Source organism: Silurus meridionalis, chromosome 2 (assembly GCF_014805685.1).
Source record: "Silurus meridionalis isolate SWU-2019-XX chromosome 2, ASM1480568v1, whole genome shotgun sequence".
NCBI classification, from domain to species: domain Eukaryota; kingdom Metazoa; phylum Chordata; class Actinopteri; order Siluriformes; family Siluridae; genus Silurus; species Silurus meridionalis.
In genome coordinates, this window is record NC_060885.1 from 33,092,348 (window position 1) to 33,112,409 (window position 20,062).

At 36.2% G+C, this 20,062-nt stretch overlaps 3 protein-coding genes across 3 annotated transcripts; 2 read left to right on the plus strand and 1 right to left on the minus strand.

The window, feature by feature from the left end:
* Positions 1–1,120: 1,120 nt before the first annotated feature.
* On the plus strand, positions 1,121–10,673 carry agpat5 (1-acylglycerol-3-phosphate O-acyltransferase 5 (lysophosphatidic acid acyltransferase, epsilon)). Its single transcript, XM_046872612.1, has 8 exons — positions 1,121–2,106; positions 3,869–3,938; positions 4,077–4,192; positions 4,284–4,373; positions 5,962–6,052; positions 7,834–7,995; positions 8,832–8,955; positions 9,065–10,673. The coding sequence occupies exons 1-8, from the start codon at positions 1,888–1,890 to the stop codon at positions 9,288–9,290; spliced, it is 1,098 nt and encodes a 365-aa protein (XP_046728568.1). The 5' UTR covers positions 1,121–1,887; the 3' UTR covers positions 9,291–10,673.
* A 3,958-nt stretch (positions 10,674–14,631) lies between these two features.
* On the plus strand, positions 14,632–17,037 carry tmem14a (transmembrane protein 14A). Its single transcript, XM_046836230.1, has 5 exons — positions 14,632–14,860; positions 14,940–15,021; positions 15,754–15,855; positions 15,964–16,051; positions 16,540–17,037. Exons 2-5 carry the CDS (start codon positions 14,946–14,948, stop codon positions 16,571–16,573), a joined length of 300 nt encoding a protein of 99 aa, XP_046692186.1. The 5' UTR covers positions 14,632–14,860; positions 14,940–14,945; the 3' UTR covers positions 16,574–17,037.
* Positions 16,831–19,846, minus strand: gsta.1 (glutathione S-transferase, alpha tandem duplicate 1). The gene is made up of 6 exons (XM_046836216.1): positions 19,647–19,846; positions 19,477–19,528; positions 18,236–18,368; positions 17,980–18,121; positions 17,750–17,875; positions 16,831–17,376 (listed from the first exon to the last, which is right to left on the minus strand). Exons 1-6 carry the CDS (start codon positions 19,731–19,733, stop codon positions 17,245–17,247), a joined length of 672 nt encoding a protein of 223 aa, XP_046692172.1. The 5' UTR covers positions 19,734–19,846; the 3' UTR covers positions 16,831–17,244.
* Between the last annotated feature and the right edge of the window lie 216 nt (positions 19,847–20,062).

The following is a 20,062-nucleotide window of genomic DNA, read 5'->3' on the forward strand; positions in this document are numbered from 1 at the left end:
TTATTGTTCTTATTCATTATTCTTATTGTTCAATGTTTTTTGTTACAGTAATAATGTTTATTGATCAAAGTATTTCATTTCAGGTAAATGGACCTAGAAAATGCTATAAATGTAAATATAATGCGTGTGCTGTAAATATAAAGTACTGTGCCCATACTAAGGCTATATAATCCAACCTACTGACTATTTTATTTATTTATTTTTTAATGAGCCTAGCAACAAATCACTTAGCACCACTGTTCCAAACAACCAACGCTGTTATTTACCAGCAATCACACACTGGGTAGCATTGTTTTCCAGCGACCAATCACTGATCTGCGTCGTTACCTTCATTATTACGTCTTGGGGGGCAGCGTCAGATTCATTTTGTTAAAAGTCTGTTTAATATAAATAAATAAATGATAAATCATTACAGAAATATAAATAAAATCCAGCTTATTGTTGTCTATTTAATATCATTAATGATGGCTTTCAAATATGTTGGTATCGATTTTAATAACTGATGATGTGGGGCCTTGGAGGTACTTGTTATCTGACCGAAAAGAAATGAAGTGGTTTTGCCCATCCCTAGTTGACCTTCCCTCCATTCTGTTAAAATCTCTCTCTCTCTCTCTCTCTCTCTCTCTCTCTCTCTCACACACACTATTTAGTACTAATGTGATACTTGTATGTTCCAGCTGAATAAGACGATGTAAATGGATGGATGGATGGATGGATGACTGACATCTCATGACCTTCACCTTTTCACCCTCTGCATTAATACGTTAATATGGGGTTTAAGCTGCAGCCCAGACCAGTCGGTTTCCTTTCACGTGTTTGCTGTGGATTCGAAAAAAGGGGCGTGTCTTTGGTTGAATCCCAAATGCCTTCCTGCTTTATACACAAGTACACAACATACAAAACGTTCACAAAAAGTTCTTCATTTACGTTCATGCTGTCATTAACAGGCCTGTGTAGAAGTATGAATTTAGACCTTCACTCTAAGAGTGTGTGTAATCTTTTATCCGCTTTATTCTAGAGTAAGAAATCACGGCTAGTGCACCCTAGGTGTTGAGTGTTGAAACATTTGGAACACAGCCCTTACCGTAACAACTAGTCCACCAAGAGCAAGCGCTTCCACCAATCAGCGAGCGCGATACTACCGAGTCGTTGACGTCAGAGTGCAATATGGAGTGTAGCGTGACTTTGGTAAAGGGAGAGTAGACAAATAGATTTGTACGATTATTTTTTTCTGACACAAAAAACTAGTGTGCGCATGAGTATATCGACCTCTAAAGCGACATCCTCTGGTGTTATTCAGACATCCTGCTTTTTGAGTTTCGAGCTCGACTCGGTAGCTTTTACGTTAGCGCCTCTCCCTAGGAGAAACTGATATGCGAGTCTATACCTGATTTTACGGTAAATATCAAACACGGATAAGTAGAAATTTTAGAGGTGGCAATTGTTTTTTAAAGGTGTAATTGCATCGTTGGACACATCTAAATATAAGCATTTTGCTGTTATGAAATGTTTAGTGAATCTATAGTGATTAATATTAATAACAGAGTGTGGGTGAACTTTCCAAGCGTCCATCAAAAGCAACCTTGTGATTACCGTAAAACTTGCTATAGAGTCGCACTGCAGCAGGTTTGACAGGCGCATGCCTCTGCACTGAGCGTCTGGCGTGTCCACTTTGTGTCATATATTTTAGTAATATATATATTTTTATATTACACCATGACAGCTGAAACTTTGTACGTTTCTGAACAGCGTGTGAACCAATCTGGTTGTAGCAGGTGAAAGCTCCAGTTTCCGGACACTGTGTAAAGCCTCTCTGCGCCTTTTGCATCCAGGGGATTCGTCTGGACTCTACGACTTGTGTTGCATATTTATTTGTGCGTGTTAAACATGCTGCTGTCGTTGGTCGTCCACACGTATTCTTTGCGCTACTGCATTCCGGCTGCGGTCATGCTGGGCACTGCGCCGGTGTACCTGCTCTCCTGGGGCGCGTGGAGGTTCCTCTCCACGCTCCTACCCACCAGGTTGTACCACATCGTGGACGATCACTTGTACACAGTGTACCAAAGCATGGTTCTGTTCTTCTTCGAGAATTACACTGGGGTGGAGGTGAGTTCACTGAATCTGTCATTCCAACAAAAAAAAAAAGAACAAAAAAAAGAGAAAAATCTTCCCACTTTAAGAACATCACCAGCAGGTTTTTATTTTTATTTTTTATTATATTCTATTATTTCTTATAAACATTATAACTCATTGTTTATTTTTGAACAAAGATCCCAGATCTTAAACTCAGGTTTTGTAGGCTAAATCTTCTTTATTAGTTTAATTTTTATATTTTTTTTTATTTAAAGAAGGGTTGCAAAATACATCACTAATCGTTATCGCGATACTTAAACAAACACAATCTTATGTGTAAAATCCAAACCGTTCCAGGTAAATTATAGGTCAATGTGTTGGTGTTAAGATCTAAGGCAACTGATACCATGTTGGAGTCTCGAAACTGATGTATTAATAATCCATCAACATTTTTTTGTTTATTATTAACACGTAATTGTTAGAGGTTTGGGAGTCTCCAGTTTCTACTTATAATAATGAGGAAGTTTTCTTTTTCTCTCTCGGTCCTGTTATAAGTCAAGTCAAGTAGCTTTTCACAACAGACATTGTCTCTAAGCAGCTTTACAGAAATCAACAGTTAAGGTGAATGGTGTGCATTTATCCCTGATGAGCAGCCGTGGCGACTGTGGCAAGGAAAAACTCCCTTAGATGTTATGAGGAAGAAACCTTGAGAGGAACCAGACTTAAAAGGGGAACCCATCCTCATTTGGGTGACATCAAGAGTGTGATCATAAATCTTTCAACACTACAGAACACTGGAGAGAGAGAACTAACATGAGCACTGGAGTATAAGATTATAAGTAATGTTCTTTCTACAGTCTTATACAGTCTATATGGTTATAAAACAAGGAGCTACTGAGCACATCAACATTTGTGATCATCACAGATCCAGCATCAGCTTTTCCATGCCAGAGCCTTCAACATGACTCTGTGCTCCATCCATAAACTGAAGATTAACGTACACCTGCTTCTCAGGCTGTAATGCAGATCAGGCTGAACGACCTGCAGAACAAGTTCAGTTGTCTTGCAACACACTTAAACACTCGCATGAAGGTGTGAGCCACCATAATTGCACATCTGGAGATATGAAATGTTCATTTCTCCTTATCAATGTTGGCCAATAGTTAATTAGGGCTACGTGATAAAGGGAATCGGAGCAGGATATGCAAAGATCTTTCACCTTTTAATCCATCCATTATAAATGTAAAAAAAAGGGTTTGATATTTATGTAGAAATGAGATGAAGTTTATTAGCAAGTAGAGTTTTAGGGTTTGAGTCAGAGCAGGACATTTCCAGTGAGTGGTACGTTACTAGAAACACAATCTTTGTCGTTTAATAGACAGAACAATAGTTTCATTAGAATTTATGAACCTTTGTAGGACCTCTTTCCATGACAGGAATTTTGGAGGCCACATATTGTGTAGCCTTTACGCAACTCGATTACACAAGCGTAGGATTATTTTGCAACACTTAACACACGATTGTGTAAATCACTGCTGCTCCAATAAACCGTGCAGGTTACACAAGGACATATGAAGTGGCACACCTGATGGGTTTATGGAGAAGCTTCACAGTATGTGACGTTTAATAATAAGCACATGGAGAGATCGTTTATATGCTTGAGAACGTTGTAAGTGAAAAGATCCTTGTGCGGATATTTGTGCTCTCGTGTGTGTGTATTTTTGTTGAATTTTTTTGGCAGACGTGTTGTTTTTATTCCTGCGTTCTCATGTAGTGTGTTTTATTCATTACACAGATTATTATTTATGGAGACATACCAAAGAAGAAGGAGAATGTTCTCTATCTCTCCAACCATCAATCCACAGGTAATTCTTGGTCCAGAGCATATTGATTATTTTGTAGACAGGCTGGACTACATTAAATATTAATATCCGATATATCAGTAGTAAACATTATGTCTCGGATATTCTATGACTGATTGAATATTAATTTCTGTGTTATAGCGGATTGGATCGTCGCCGACATGCTGGCGATTCGCCAAAACGCGCTCGGCCATGTGAGATACGTGTTGAAAGATGGTCTGAAGTGGCTTCCGTTGTACGGCTGGTATTTCTCTCAGGTACTGTGTGCCTACTTGTGATATTTCATTCTTTTATTAAATGGCGTTTGGTAAAACGTTATTGAGATTGTTGTTGTTTTTTCTCGTAAAGCATGGTGGTGTTTACGTCAAGCGGAGTGCCAAGTTTGATGAAAAGGCCATGAGAAGGAAACTCCGCTCTCAGATGGATGTAGGAGCACCGGTGAGCATGCATTACACTGGAGCTTTTAGTCATTAAAATTGAGAGATATGATAATATGGTTTAAAAAAAAAAAGGGACGAATGATAATTTGTATATAATTATCATTATATTTACAGTACATTATATATACAGTACAGACCAAAAGTTTGGACACACCTTCTCATTCAAAGAGTTTTCTTTATTTTCATGACTATGAAAATTGTAGATTCACACTGAAGGCATCAAAACTATGAATTAACACATGTGGAATTATATATGGAATTATATACATAACAAAAAAGTGTGAAACAACTGAAAAATGTCATATTCTAGGTTCTTCAAAGTAGCCACCTTTTGCTTTAATTACTGCTTTGCACACTCTTGGCATTCTCTTGATGAGCTTCAAGAGGTAGTCACCTGAAATGGTCTTCCAACAGTCTTGAAGGAGTTCCCCGAGAGATGCTTGGCACTTGTTGGCCCTTTTGCCTTCACTCTGCGGTCCAGCTCACCCCTAAACCATCTCGATTGGGTTCAGGTCCGGTGACTGTGGAGGCCAGGTCATCTGGCGCAGCACCCCATCACTCTCCTTCTTGGTCAAATAGCCCTTGATGCCTTCAGTGTGACTCTACAATTTTCATAGTCATGAAAATAAAGAAAACTCTTTGAATGAGAAGGTGTGTCCAAACTTTTGGTCTGTACTGTATATATATCTATATTTATAATTTTTTAAATCTATTTTTATACTTAGTTCTACATATTATTATACCTTAATACTCTTTATACTTATATATTTTATTATATTGATTAATTTATCATTTTTTTTGGGACAAATAACAATTTGATAACTAGGGATTTCACAGACGATACACACCGTTAATATAATATAATATAAAGCGTGTAAAAAGTATGCCGTGTGTTTCTTTATTGACACACGCTTCTTTTATATGCAACACAAGCTGTTTTTTTTTTTTTTTATGCAAATCCTACCATAACTTGCAGCTCAACATATTTAATGTAGACTGTTTTTCTGATTCGATTCTGTAACAATGGAGTGCATCTCAATATTCTGCATAATAGAATTTGCTCTTCATTCTAAAAATAACACTGAACAAAGATAGTGAGTAAAATGAGTAAGTTAAGGCATGCAATCCCTCCCCTGAAAAAGCAGCTTTATGCAAACAAAAAAAGACAAAATTGCAAACCAACATGCACGCTTCTCTGAAAGCTTTCAGGTCTTTGTGGTTTTTTAGAAGTTGTTGCGCTCTAAATGTTTCTAAATATAACCGGCACATGCACACCAGTGAAAGCATAACCACATTTTTTTTTTTCTCAGTATAAAGTGTCGTATTTAGCCATCACTATATCCTTAACAGTTTATATGATTTCTCAGAAGTTTCTTTGACTGACTAAAAATATAGGATTATTCCCAAATTTTTCCCATGACACTATTTGTGACGGTTGATTGGGTCAATCAACGACTTCTGTCTTCTGTCACTAAAATATTGAACATTTCCGAGCGATGGCATCAATTCCAAAGGGAGGCTTTATGATTTTATGTTTTAGATGTCAAACGTTTGTGCTCTGGTCTGTTATTCCTTTTTCTCCACAGATGTACCTTGTCATATTCCCAGAGGGAACTCGCTACAACCCTGAATTTAAGGAGGTGATCAAGGCTAGTCAGGCGTTTGCAGCCAAAGAAGGTGCCAGGGTTTTTTTCTTTTTTTCTTTTTATCAGGTTAACGTCTGCCGTCTTATTCAGCATTCCTCAAGGCGAAACGTTCTTGGTGGTATGAATTTGATTAGATGTTGTATATATGGAAGGTGAGGGATTTAATTTAGCTGATTATACAGAGAGTATCGATTATTATGAAGGTGTGCTTCAAACATTTTTTTACTTAAAACGGCTCTTATTCAAATCTGCATACGGTTACAATTTAATTAATCAGGCAAGCGCACTTTTATATAATCATTCTCAATTTTCCTATTTACATGATGCAATTAAATTACATAATTGACAAAATTCTGAGGACAATTAACGAAAAGGTCTGAATTGCTTCTAAATATGGTTCACTGGAATGAATTAGAACACCTTTCTTTTGACTTTTTATTTCTTGCATCTCTATAACTTGCTGAATTATGATTAAAAATGATAATTAAAAAAAAAACTCGTTAACGATCTTCGTTAAGTCGGTACTAAGAGAACGATTTTTTTTTTTTTTTTTTTTATGCAAATCCTACCATAACTTGCAGCTCAACATATTTAATGTAGACTGTTTTTCTGATTCGATTCTGTAACAATGGAGTGCATCTCAATATTCTGCATAATAGAATTTGCTCTTCATTCTAAAAATAACACTGAACAAAGATAGTGAGTAAAATGAGTAAGTTAAGGCATGCAATCCCTCCCCTGAAAAAGCAGCTTTATGCAAACAAAAAAAGACAAAATTGCAAACCAACATGCACGCTTCTCTGAAAGCTTTCAGGTCTTTGTGGTTTTTTAGAAGTTGTTGCGCTCTAAATGTTTCTAAATATAACCGCACATGCACACCAGTGAAAGCATAACCACATTTTTTTTCTCAGTATAAAGTGTCGTATTTAGCCATCACTATATCCTTAACAGTTTATATGATTTCTCAGAAGTTTCTTTGACTGACTAAAAATATAGGATTATTCCCAAATTTTTCCCATGACACTATTTGTGACGGTTGATTGGGTCAATCAACGACTTCTGTCTTCTGTCACTAAAATATTGAACATTTCCGAGCGATGGCATCAATTCCAAAGGGAGGCTTTATGATTTTATGTTTTAGATGTCAAACGTTTGTGCTCTGGTCTGTTATTCCTTTTTCTCCACAGATGTACCTTGTCATATTCCCAGAGGGAACTCGCTACAACCCTGAATTTAAGGAGGTGATCAAGGCTAGTCAGGCGTTTGCAGCCAAAGAAGGTGCCAGGGTTTTTTTCTTTTTTTCTTTTTATCAGGTTAACGTCTGCCGTCTTATTCAGCATTCCTCAAGGGCGAAACGTTCTTGGTGGTATGAATTTGATTAGATGTTGTATATATGGAAGGTGAGGGATTTAATTTAGCTGATTATACAGAGAGTATCGATTATTATGAAGGTGTGCTTCAAACATTTTTTTACTTAAAACGGCTCTTATTCAAATCTGCATACGGTTACAATTTAATTAATCAGGCAAGCGCACTTTTATATAATCATTCTCAATTTTCCTATTTACATGATGCAATTAAATTACATAATTGACAAAATTCTGAGGACAATTAACGAAAAGGTCTGAATTGCTTCTAAATATGGTTCACTGGAATGAATTAGAACACCTTTCTTTTGACTTTTTATTTCTTGCATCTCTATAACTTGCTGAATTATGATTAAAAATGATAATTAAAAAAAAAACTCGTTAACGATCTTCGTTAAGTCGGTACTAAGAGAACGTATTTTTTTTTTTTTTATGACTCTCGTAGGTCTTTCAGTACTAAAACACATTCTGACACCGAGAATGAAGGCATCGCACGTAGCAATAGACTGCATGAAGGAGCACCTGGACGCAGTTTACGATGTCACGGTGGCATACGAAGGGACGCTGAGTGCGGATGGGAAAAGACGCTCTGCCCCTTCAATGCCCGGTACCGTGACACATTTCACACACTTTGAATACGTAATAAGATCTATATAAAAAAAAACAAAAGGGGGCATATTATTGCCTGTAAATGTTTGTTAATTCCAAGTACAATCAGGTTCCTAGAATACATAAATATGGATTTCCTGTTGCTTCCTATAAACAGGAAGTTATGGCGTGCTATCTTCCCGTGCCTTGGTGTTCCCAAAAACATTAAAGCCATCACTTGTTGTGCAAAAAAAAAAAAACATCCTGTTTTCCGACAGGAATAAACAGCAATGGCATCTAAGTCATGTTATTGATACAACTGACATTCTTTATGTGTTAATCATGTGCTTTAGCGGTTGTGTAAGGGTGAGTCAGGTATTATTTTAATATATTTATATCTTGATTAGTAGCTTGTTACGGTTTGTCTGCATGACATGAATCTGTTTTTTTATATTCATTATACTGTAAGGATGTTGAGTAACCTTTACTCGGATTATATTACGTTTCATAACCAGGCTAATATTAGTAACTTATTTATTATTATTATTATTATTATTATTATGAATATTATTAATTATAATAACAGTTATAGTCAACTAGCCAACATAACAAAAAAAAATTGTAGATTTTGTTCGAGATCACATCCATTCACATTTAGTTGTTTTACTGAAACTTGCTGCAGTGGTGTTTCATTTAAATCTAATTACACTCAACAGCGCCACCCAGTGGCTTTATATTGTATTTGCTTTTTTTATAGTAAATCAGCGGTATTTAATAAAATGAAATAAAATGACACAATTCTAAAAGATATTTACTTATTTGCTGTTTTTTTATAAAAATTTGTCTTGTTAATAGAGTTCCTTTGTAAAGAATGCCCCAGGGTGCACATTTACTTCGAGCGCCTGGACATGAGGGAGATCCCCCTAGAACCTGTTTTTTTCCGCAGGTGGCTTCATGATAGATTTGAGATGAAGGATAAGTAAGTCTTTCTTTCTTTTTTTCCTTTTTTTTTCTCTCGTGTGCCCAGTCTTGCTGTTTTAGTGGTTTGCAGAAATCGCATCATAAGAAAACGTTTTGTTTTATTTGAGGTTGCTGACGTCCTTCTACGAGTCTGAGGATCCCAAAGTAAGGTGCAAGTTTCCAGGAGAAAGTCGAAGGTCACTTCTCAGCCTCAAAAAAACGCTGCCTTCTCTACTGGTGTTGAGCAGCCTCACGTTGCCGGTGCTCTTCACCGAGTCAGGTAGAAAACTCTACGTGAAAACGTGGATCTATGGGACTTTTTTGGGATGGCTGTGGGTTTATATACGTCCGTGAAAAAAAAAAAAGAAACCACCGACGTCTAGCCATCTTGCGTCAGCGTGAGGGGAGACAGGAGCTGGTTCGATCGAGGAGAGGAGAGGAGAGGAGAAGAGAGAGGTTCTGATTAGACCTCGTGCGGTCACATCTTGGAGGTGTTTGTAGGGCCAAGAGTTTTTTTCTGGCGAAAGGGTTCACTGCATCTTTTTTTCTCAAAGGCTTTGTTTGGTTTTAACGTTTTCAGTTCAGAGTCTATGATGTAGGTTATCTTACTGTTGTGAGCTGAATTTTTAGTGGGGTTGAAAAGCTTACACAAAGGATTGGTAAAGATATATTTTTATTGCATTTATTGCATTATTATTAATTGCATTTTTTTTTGTTTTGATTTGATTTTTTTTTTTACTTTTTGCATTAAAACTTAATTTGTAATCGGGCTCGGTTGAGATTTTGAGATGTTTGTTTTTTTGCATGATATTTTGATTGGTTTACACGCTGCGTGTGCTTTATTTCTTTATTTTGATCAGTAATTTTTGTTTTTTGCTAGGTTTTTTTGTTTTGTTTCTTTGCACAAATTGTTCGTTTAAACAATATTGCCAAACTTCAGGATGCAGGAGCAATATATTGTCACTAAATACCTATCTAATAAATATATATGCAGTAAAATGCAACAGAGAAGCATTTCACTGTACTCTGCCTTTAACGTCCAAAAAAAACGAACCCGGTTACCTCAATCGCATTTTTCCGTTATTTGGTTGTTGACAAAAACGTGTTGTATAGACGTTCGTATGTTTTGCAAGCAACGATAAAATAACGTTAATGTAATGGTTTCTGCCGATGCAAAAAAAAAAAAAAAAAAAAACTGGACTTGGAGAATACAATTATTAATAATTTAGTTGATGCCATTTGATCAATATAGCGAGTGCCTTTAACACGTCGAAGGTTCTGCTTAGCTGTGGGACGTTTTTTTTTCTTTCTAGTGGCGTTACCAGTATTACGCTATTATGCAATTTCCCGCTTACATGTCGACATTTTTACACTCTTTTAAATGTCCGTGGAAGAATATTATTCTGATATCTGTATCAGTTGAGGCATATATTAAAAAAACGATCGGAAGGAAATCCTTCGGCAGAAGAACAATGCGTAAAAGCACGCAGGAACTTGCAGCTTCTTAAATGTGCAACATGTGAATAAGAAAAATTCTCAGTGTTAAATCTTTTTTCTGTTCGGTGAGCTCATGCACACTGTAGCGTTGGTTTCCTTTCCATGGCTGCCAGGAGTAAAACCCAGTGTAGTCGTCTGCTGAATTTAATTTAATTGGAAATCTTATTGATATAATTGGTGCTGCTGCTTCATGAATGAGCAGGAGTGCATGTGATCCTATTAAAGTGTTGGTTGAAGTTGTTTTCAAGTATCAGTTTCTGAGTAAAACATAAATCACATTTTTCAAACAGTGAAAGAAGGCAATTGAAAATTATTCAAACCAGACCGATTACTTATAAACCTAATTAAGAACATGTTTGTTCTTTCAAGGTGTGAAATTTACAGAATGTGAATTCCAGGTTCATGAAAGTTATTAAGAACGAAGTGGTGACTGCATGAAAACTGATTAATTAACGAATCATTAATTAATTAACACGATTTTTTTTTAAAGTTCTCCCATCAGTTAGTTACTATGTATTCTTCACAAAATACTACCTGAAAGTTGTGTTCAGGTTGGACAGATTTGCATAAACAAACTTAAATCAAAACTCTTGGAATCTTTTGGATTCGTCATACATTGTAGTTGTTTGTTCAATTATTTTGAAATTTATTCACGATGTAGCAAATTTATTCCTGTATATCACAACAACAACAAAAAAAAAAAAAGTGAGAAAAGTCTACCTCTTAATGTTTATCCACAAATTATGTAATTATGTAGTGGCGTGCAGTGTGAATGCTTTCTTGAAAAAAAAATATAAATAACCCATTCTGAAAATGGATAGGTTTTCCCAAAAAGCTTTTGAAACGTAAAAAACGTGAACCGCATGTAAAATGTCTGATAAATGAAGCTCCTGAATGGTTGATGAGTGAAGAATTGCGCTTGGTGATCTGTTGTTTAATTGTGCATGCATTTGCCTTTATTCTATCCATCCTGCAATTTGTCTTATTTAAATGTGTTTTATTTCTCTATTTAAAATTGATGACTGCTTCTAGTTTATTGGGACGTAATTTACTAAAAGTGATATCACTGATGAAAGAATCCGTCTATCAGCATTTCATTAAATGAAAGTTATATCTAAAGGACCACTGGTTCTGAAGGTGATTTGGGCCATAATGTTAAAATCTCAAAATTAGTTTTAAAGATTTTACAATATTACTTCATAATATAACCATCATATTCTCTCATAAATGTAAAGAACTGTTGTGGATGATGATCTTAGTGTTAAATGTACAGTACAGTGATGGGAAAATTGACCTAGCGTTCCAATCCTTATTACGTAAATAACAACACAATAAACAAATGAAGGAAAAAAAAAAAACAACAATAACAGGAACATGAATCAGGACGAAAACAGGAAAAGTTAGAACGTAAGAACCGCGGGGAGTTAACGAGAGGCTGATGTGTGCAAATGAGTCTGTGATGTTGTGAGATGTTCATATATTCCATGCAGAGAACCCTGATGACGTTGGTCATTAGCGAGCAGATCTACACTTGATCCGGTAAATCCCACAGATTATTTTAAGAGTCATTGGGAGACAAAAAAAAGCTCCTTCTCATGACATAAGAAGTTTGGAGATGTGTGTACCCTCACTGTGAGCTGAAAGATCTAACCAAATAGGGAAAACCAGAACCTAATTGATGGGTCTATGCTGCTGCTGCTGCTGCTGCTGCTGCTAAGGGTTAAATAGTGTGCCATCACAGTATGCAGTCTGTCACTGTTGTTTTCTTCTTCTTATGATAATACTATTGCTTTTTTTCCCATCAGTATAACACTGTGGTATTCATTATCTTGTGTATAAGAAAGCAAACATTACCTGTTTTTGTTAACTTTAGAGGCCTGTGTGCGTTACTGATTACTGCCCCTCTGCCCCACATCTCTTCTCACATCACAGAATTTGGTGCTGCTTTTACGTCTAATCTTTCGGTACGTGTCGCAAGAGTGTTACTGCAATAGCCATATTAATATAACAACATTTTCGAACCACAACAAACTGTAGAGTCGGCGAAAGGCCATATCTGAAATGTATGACACTTTTGTCATTGCTTTTGAAATAATAAAACAATAAACTGAATTTCTAATGCCACGACTTTTGCTTGTTATTGATGTGCATATACATACCGGCTTTTAATATCTGAAATGTTCCAGAATTTTAAAAAGAAATCTCGAAGAGCTGTGAAGCATGGTTGTGGTAACATCATGTCATGATCAGCCAGCCCTAGAAAATAGGTAGGGAAGATGGATGAGCTCAGATACAGAAGAATCCTCAAGAGGCATGAGTCAGGACTGGGTGTTTATATTCTAATTGAACGACAAATTGCATGGTGCCAAAGCAACCCTGGATTAGGTCGAATCTAAGAACCGTAGTCCTTCACTCAGTCAGATTGAGAATCAAATGCAGGTTTTGGGATTATGATGTTCATTAATGGTCTACATTCAAACTGAGCAGTTATTCCAAGAGACAAATGTGCAAATGTCTGTATCATTCTGTGCAAAACAGATCCCAGAAATATCCTCTACATTTAGTGGAACAAAATATTGACCCAGAAGTCTGTAGAATTTTTATACAGTCCTTTATGACTATTATAAGTGTGGTACATAAAATAATTTATTGCATAAAAATCCAATAATAATCTCAAATGGTACAAAATACATTTATCACTGCAGTTTTGAGGCTTGTTGTGCTCTCATTGATATTTAACATTAATATACAGTATCTTTCATCACTAATTCAACTAAATGAGAGAATACTGACGTTAAAGACGTATTTACCCTGTAAACTGTTAAACAGCATGCAATCTGTTTTACAACATTTTGGTCTGCTGCGAAAAGCAAACTTAATTACATTATTGTCAGTTCCAGGTGATAAAACGGCGAGCTGGGTGATAGTTCAATTCTCAGGTTTATTGAAGCTCGTCAATTTGAGTGGATTCTCAGCCTTTAATGAGTTACTGAGAAACGACATCCTCAATATACTTTACCAACCAGACATGCCATTAAAGGTATGACAGATACAAAATATGCTGAATAACCGGTTAAAGGAGAGAGAGAGAGAGAGAAAGAAAAGAAATGTTAATGCTGGAGAGTCAATACAGACTTTTCTAATGCCTGATTGACCTGTGTGCCAAATACAGATGTGTGAATGTGCTGAGGGAAATGGGTGGGTGTAAGTCATTGATTTGCTTGAGTGTGGAGTATTCAGGAGTAAAAAAAAAAAAAAAGTGTGAGAACGTTAAAAGTGTTACAATTGTGAGAAGAAAAATATCTAACTGTGTTCTCTTAAGACATTAAAAGTGGCACAGAAATTGACACACAGTTAGAATTTTTAATTGCATACCAATGGACTGTCACCCTTTCTTCAACAACATGTACATAAATAAATAAATAAATAAATACCTGCATATACACTATATTACCAAATGTATTCGGTCACCTGGTCATGTAATGCTCAAAATTCACATACCATTTATTTTAAAATGAACTGTAGTGCTTAAATAACACCTTGATAAAGGTGGCAAACTGTGCCTCTAATAAACTTATTTCTAACCCTGTCCATCGCCATTACTAGAAATGAAATTCTCAACATCTTCAGCTCTGCTACCTCCAGCTCCACCTCCTGTCTTTTAATCAATGCCACTGTCTCTAAACCATACATCTCAGGTCTCACCACAGTCCTATAAACTTTCCCTTTCACTCTCACAGATACTCTTCTATCACAAATCACTCCTGCTATCACTTTTCTCCACCCACTCCACCCTGCCTGCACTCTTTTCTTCACTTCTCTAACACACTCTACATTACTTTCTTCTCAACCTACTCCCTACTCTCACCACAAATCATCTGCAAACATCATAGTCCACGGAGACTTCTGCCTGACCTCGTCTGTCAACCACTGCAAACAGGAAAGGGCTCAAAGCCGATCCTGGTCCACAAAGACTCCTGTCTGACCTCGTCTGTCAACCTGTCTATCACCACTGCAAACAGGAAAGGGCTCAAAGCCGATTCTGGTCTCTCACTGCAAATTTTGAACCTCGAGGGCCTCTGTTAACAATAGAGTCCTATTGGTTACTTCTTGACCTTTGGCATGACCTTATTGGCTTGGAAGTATTGACCTTCCCAATATGGCGGATCCACGGACACGTTTCGGTTGATTTTATATTTGTAACGTGCTAGCTTATACACCCTATTCATGGCTTTAATTGCTACCTGATTTCCCATGATCCACTTTTACATGTTTTGGATTTGTATCGATGATAATTATACGTCTTTAGGAGACGTTTACTTCCGCGTGACGTAATACGTAATACGTGCCTCGTTCCCGGAAGTGCAAGAAAACATTAGCACCAGGGAGTCGCAACTTTCTTAGACAACAGTAACAGGATATAATTGGTAAGATTATTTTTAAAGTGACCATATTTGAGACGTTATGCATTAATATGAAATGTTTTTGTTATTGTTTTTGTTTTAGTACACTATGGCGGTTGACTGGTTGGGGTTCGGCTATGCAGCTGCTATTTTATTCGGTGGATTTATGGGGTATAAGAGAAAAGGTAAATCTTTTCGAGTATGAATGAACCGTGCGTCATGTCTGCATACATACGAATATGGATCATGTTCAGTTCAACTTTAACAGACATCTTGGTGGCTGCCAGATACTTGTAGGAGTGGTGTATAGGATTCAGAAGGTGTTCTGTATATATTAATTTTAAACCCCAGTCTGGTCAAACAGCATTAATAATATTTACATGGAGAAGAATTAACATGGATAATTATATTTATTTCATAAATCTGCTCCTGTTTTCCCTCCTTCTGCAGGACATTTCCGGTTGTCACTTTTCTATAATTTGTATAATTATTATTAATCGTGTTGCGGAAATGTTTAGGCAACAATTAAGTATTTATATATATTAAAACATAATGCCTTTATGTCAGGTTGTTTTGCTCTAAAAGTTAAAATCGCGTAAGCATATTGCCAAATAAGGTCATGCATCCAAAAAGGCGGCAAAATAAATGATTCAAAAACAACCAGCAATTAAGATAATTAGGAGCAACTTTTTTTGATGAGCGTCATTACGGCACAATGAATGCGCAGGATAATGTGACATGTTTATATATACACTGCGTTTTATGCGTGTGTTTTTTATTAAACTTTTTGAACACATATAGATTTTTAAATTGTGTATACTATTTTATAAATATAAATGAAGTACCCTAGATCATGCCAGTTGTAATGTTTTTTTTTTATCTTGTTTGTTTTTTAATCTTCTGATTTATTGCAACAGGAAGCTTGATGTCACTAATTGCGGGATTATTTTTTGGTGGTATTTCTGCATATGGGGCCTTTAAGATCACACTCGACCCACAGGATAAATGGACTTCGCTTGGTAAATTCCCACATTGTAGTGGATTACAATGATTTTGAAATACAGTTTTTAAACTTATAAAAAAAAAATCTTTATTCTGTATATCATCCTTTCATTCCTCATCTCTAGTTGCTTCTGGTGCTCTGGCAGCTGTCATGGGAATAAGATTCAAGAAATCTGGAAAACTAATGCCTGCAGGTATTATGGCTGGATTAAGGTGAGGATTAGTACTGAAATATTGTCATCACAATAAAGTTGCCTAAATTTGGAATTGGCTTTAAATGGCCATCAGGTGATATGTCGGGGTTAAATACAGATAGATGACAGCTAAATGTATTAGTAGGGTGCTGGGATGTCATTACCCACCAGAACAGGTTTAATGCCCTTGTCTTATCAATTCTCCAAGTCTCTAAATATGTTCAAAAAGATCTTGCACATCATTTAACAATCTATCATAGACGTACCATTGGGTTGAGAAGTAACTAGATGGGTTTTTTATCAACTTGTCATTTATAGATTTTTTTAAAACTCTGTTTAGAAATCATTTTTAAATATTAACATTTACTTTTATAGAGAAACAATTTCAGAATAAAATCATAGGTTAATGTTGTTTAGCTGCTTTTTTTTCTGTTGCCTGCTGCAGACTTTTAACCCTCATGATTGCAACAGCACTTTATCAAAGTTCATTCTGTGCCCTGATTTCAGCCTCATGATGGTCGTGCGACTGCTGATCCTCTGAACACGGCCATGAAATGAAGCATATTCAGCTACAGCTGCCCTGCCAATATTGTTATATACACATTCCACTGCATCAACCTCTAACTAAAGTATATGCACTGATTCAATTCTACAGTTCATGTGATCATGTCAGTTATTTTGAACACTCGGCTTGTGCATTCCAAATATTTTATATATATATATAGATAAATTCAGTAAACATTACAAAATGCCATAATGAATGCTTAATCTAATAAAATAAATAATGAAAGTGCTCAATTTTAACGTGGAAGCATTTATTTCTTGTTATTATTACACACAGGCCACAGTTTCACAAAATGAATAAAAGACGAACATTTTAACAAATTACTAGGTGCATATTATATTTAAATAATCATGATGCCCAAAACATTCACTCTTCAAGTGTAAGATGATCATAATTAAAAAAAAAAAAAACAATTTAATGCACGAGGCTCACATCAAAAATAGATCAAATATATGATCATTTTTGTATCTAAATCTACACTGGATAGAACAAAAACTCAATGCTTACTGACGTCCAAAGGGCAAAACACCTCAGTGTAAATGAGAATTCATGTATCATTACCAGCCTTGCATAATCCCTCTCCTGTACAAGGCACAGCAAAGCATATAAGCGCTTGATTGATCAGTAACTGAACCACGTTTTGTCTTTTAAATAAAAAGATGGCTCAGCACAGTCATGACAGTTTTTATATAAACTTCATCAGCAGGAGGTTTTCTCTGACTTCCAGGCTGCAAGAATTTACTGATGGCTGGAATCGCCTTCATCCTCTTCTGGAATTCCTGAAACATACATTTAAAATGAATATATTTAATTGTGATCATTCGTGCAGTCAAAAAGGAAAATTGTTTTATCAGGATAATGTAATTAAGACATGTGAACTGTAACACTGGTGATGAGGGTTTTAAAAATCTATCTATCTATCTATCTATCTATCTATCTATCTATCTATCTATCTATCAGACCATTTTAACCCCTTTCAAACCAGTTTTAACTGATGTTCTAAATGAAAACAACTGTTCTATGGTTTTAGTGGTTATAAGTGGTTATAAGTACTCATCCAGTTTTACTTAAATGAGCACTTCTACCATTAATTAAAAAAACGTATACTAAGTATAAGGTCACTTTGTGATCTGTGTGTTGCATAAAACTGACCTGGATTTTAGGGAATGTGGAAAGAATGGTCGGAAACAACTCCTCCAGCATTAGAGTCATCTCAAGGAGATGCACATCTGCACAACTCAACTCGTTTCCCACGAGGTACTGGCTATGAGCAAGAGCCTACGAGGCATGGTGTTGACACACACACATAAAGGTAAAGATACATTTCCTATGAAATGACACATGAAAAACATTTATCATACTCCTTAATGTGATCTCCATACCTTTTCATAAGCTGGAAGACTATTTTCCTTGGCTTTTTTCTCTATTTTATCCAGCTGACTCTGCTTTTTGTCAGCAGGTGTAAAGGGCAGAATCAATATCATATCCATCATGTCCCTAGCACCTTCAGAGTACATATCAATCCTTGAAAGGAAGAATAACACTGTTATAATATGGTTTCAGAGAAACCTGATGCATACAGTGCATACTTCAATGATACAATTAGATTCAGACATCTTATCACCGACTCACACTTACATAACACGCTCTTTAATGTTCTTTCCATACAGGTTGTATTTCCCAGCGATGTAGTTCAAGATAGCTTTCGACTGAATGAGCTTCATTCCATCCATCTCAACCATGGGAACTTGATTAAACATGAGTGCTCCATCTGATGGATCAGGAAATAATTAATGCAGATCTTGTTATCTGATGTTTATTAGTATTTTTTTTTTTTTTTTTTTTGCAAGCAGGGACTGTGAAAGACATTTGTAGCCAAAGGTGTACAACCATAATTAGCTCATTTACTGGTGCCAAACACTCTGTTTTTTCATTCCCGACTTTAAATATATTTTTTTTAAACCCATAATAAGTGTAAGTCAATAATACATTAATTAATGCTTTATTATTTGTACATTAGTTTTGGTACATGCTATTTCTTCTATTTTTCATTTATTCATTCACTTCAGGTTATTTCATATGAAAATAGAAGCCATTCATAAAATACCAATCAGTAATTTAGGTAATATTCTTTGAATTTCTAAAATTGTCCCTCGTTGCAACAAATGTTTCCTTCTTACCTTCCTATAATTTGCTTCCATATTTTTTTTTTAGCACTGAATATATCCCAGATTTACACTTATATGAACCACCAAAGAGATCAAATAAATTCTCAATAACTTTGTATGATTAGGCAATGCTATTTGGGGTCATACAATCAGTACTTGGGCTCTCGGACGCCCCCATGCGGCAGGGGGAATAGCTGCGTCTCATGCTCCCTTTTATTGCAATTTATGAAATAATTTTCTTAGGTTATGGAAGGCGATGACAAGTAAATAAGAGGTCCACAAACAGTATATACAATAAACAAAGGATGCTCTTATTCTCCCGCTCAGTTCATGTGTGAAGGAGTTGCACAATCCCAGGTGAGGCCGATTTTTTTGTGATTTTGGCAATAAAAACTGACAGATTTACAGAAACATGCCATTTATAACAGATTTTACATTTATTTCTATTGAAATAAACCTCACCTGTCTCACCCCTGTCTCACCTGTCTCACCTGCCTCACCTCTCTCACCTGCCTCACCTCTCTCACCTGCCTCACCTCTCTCACCTGCCTCACCTCTCTTACCTGCCTCACCTCTCTCACCTGCCTCACCTCTCTCACCTGTCTCACCTCCCTCACCTGCCTGCACCGCATATTTACAGATGCAAAAGCAGCTGCAAAACAAGTCAGAAAACATTTATTGAAATAAACACTGTAAATCAGTAAAACATACCGTCCACCAACTTCTGGTACTGCTCTCTGGTGGTCAGATAAACTTCCTCGAACTGTAAATGCACAAAAAATAAAAAAGAAACAATAATATCGTGATCTTGTTTTGAAATAACGTGATATTATATAACCTGAACTTTATGCAGAAAGCGTGTAAAAGTCTGTTGCACAAACCTCAACACCAGCAACAGCTAAAAGCCACCGTATCGACTCCATTTTCCCTCTTCCATTAAAATAATAAAGCACAACCTTTCCTGACATTTTCAACAAATCGTTTTTGTCCAATAGAAAATTGTAACCTCTGCTTTTCTTCGAGTCTCTGCAGGAAGTCTACAAGCCACATATAAAAGTACGGGATGTTGTGTAATACTAACCTGAGCGACCAATTGCAAGGCGGGGAAAATGATCACGTGACCGATGCCGCCTTTGACGTGCAGAACAAACAGCTCGGCAGGGAATAAGGGTCACGTGAGAGCGTCAGTGTTTTTGTAGTGTTTATTAAATTGGCTTTTTTTTTGCAACCAGGGACTGTTTTAATTGTGAAACACAGCTGTATCTAATTTTGCACAATCATAAACGGTTTGTTTAGT

Coding starts and splice junctions, on each gene's coding strand:
- agpat5 (XM_046872612.1), top strand. CDS start 1,888: ATGCTGCTGTCGTTGGTCGTCCACACGTATTCTTTGCGCTACTGCATT. Junction 4,193..4,283: donor ACGGCTGGTATTTCTCTCAG/GTACTGTGTGCC, acceptor TTTCTCGTAAAG/CATGGTGGTGTTTACGTCAA. Junction 7,996..8,831: donor CTCTGCCCCTTCAATGCCCG/GTACCGTGACAC, acceptor TCTTGTTAATAG/AGTTCCTTTGTAAAGAATGC.
- tmem14a (XM_046836230.1), top strand. CDS start 14,946: ATGGCGGTTGACTGGTTGGGGTTCGGCTATGCAGCTGCTATTTTATTC. Junction 15,022..15,753: donor TATGGGGTATAAGAGAAAAG/GTAAATCTTTTC, acceptor TTATTGCAACAG/GAAGCTTGATGTCACTAATT. Junction 15,856..15,963: donor GGATAAATGGACTTCGCTTG/GTAAATTCCCAC, acceptor CCTCATCTCTAG/TTGCTTCTGGTGCTCTGGCA.
- gsta.1 (XM_046836216.1), bottom strand. CDS start 19,733: ATGTCAGGAAAGGTTGTGCTTTATTATTTTAATGGAAGAGGGAAAATG. Junction 19,529..19,646: donor TAGCTGTTGCTGGTGTTGAG/GTTTGTGCAACA, acceptor GTGCATTTACAG/TTCGAGGAAGTTTATCTGAC. Junction 18,122..18,235: donor AACATTAAAGAGCGTGTTAT/GTAAGTGTGAGT, acceptor CTTCCTTTCAAG/GATTGATATGTACTCTGAAG.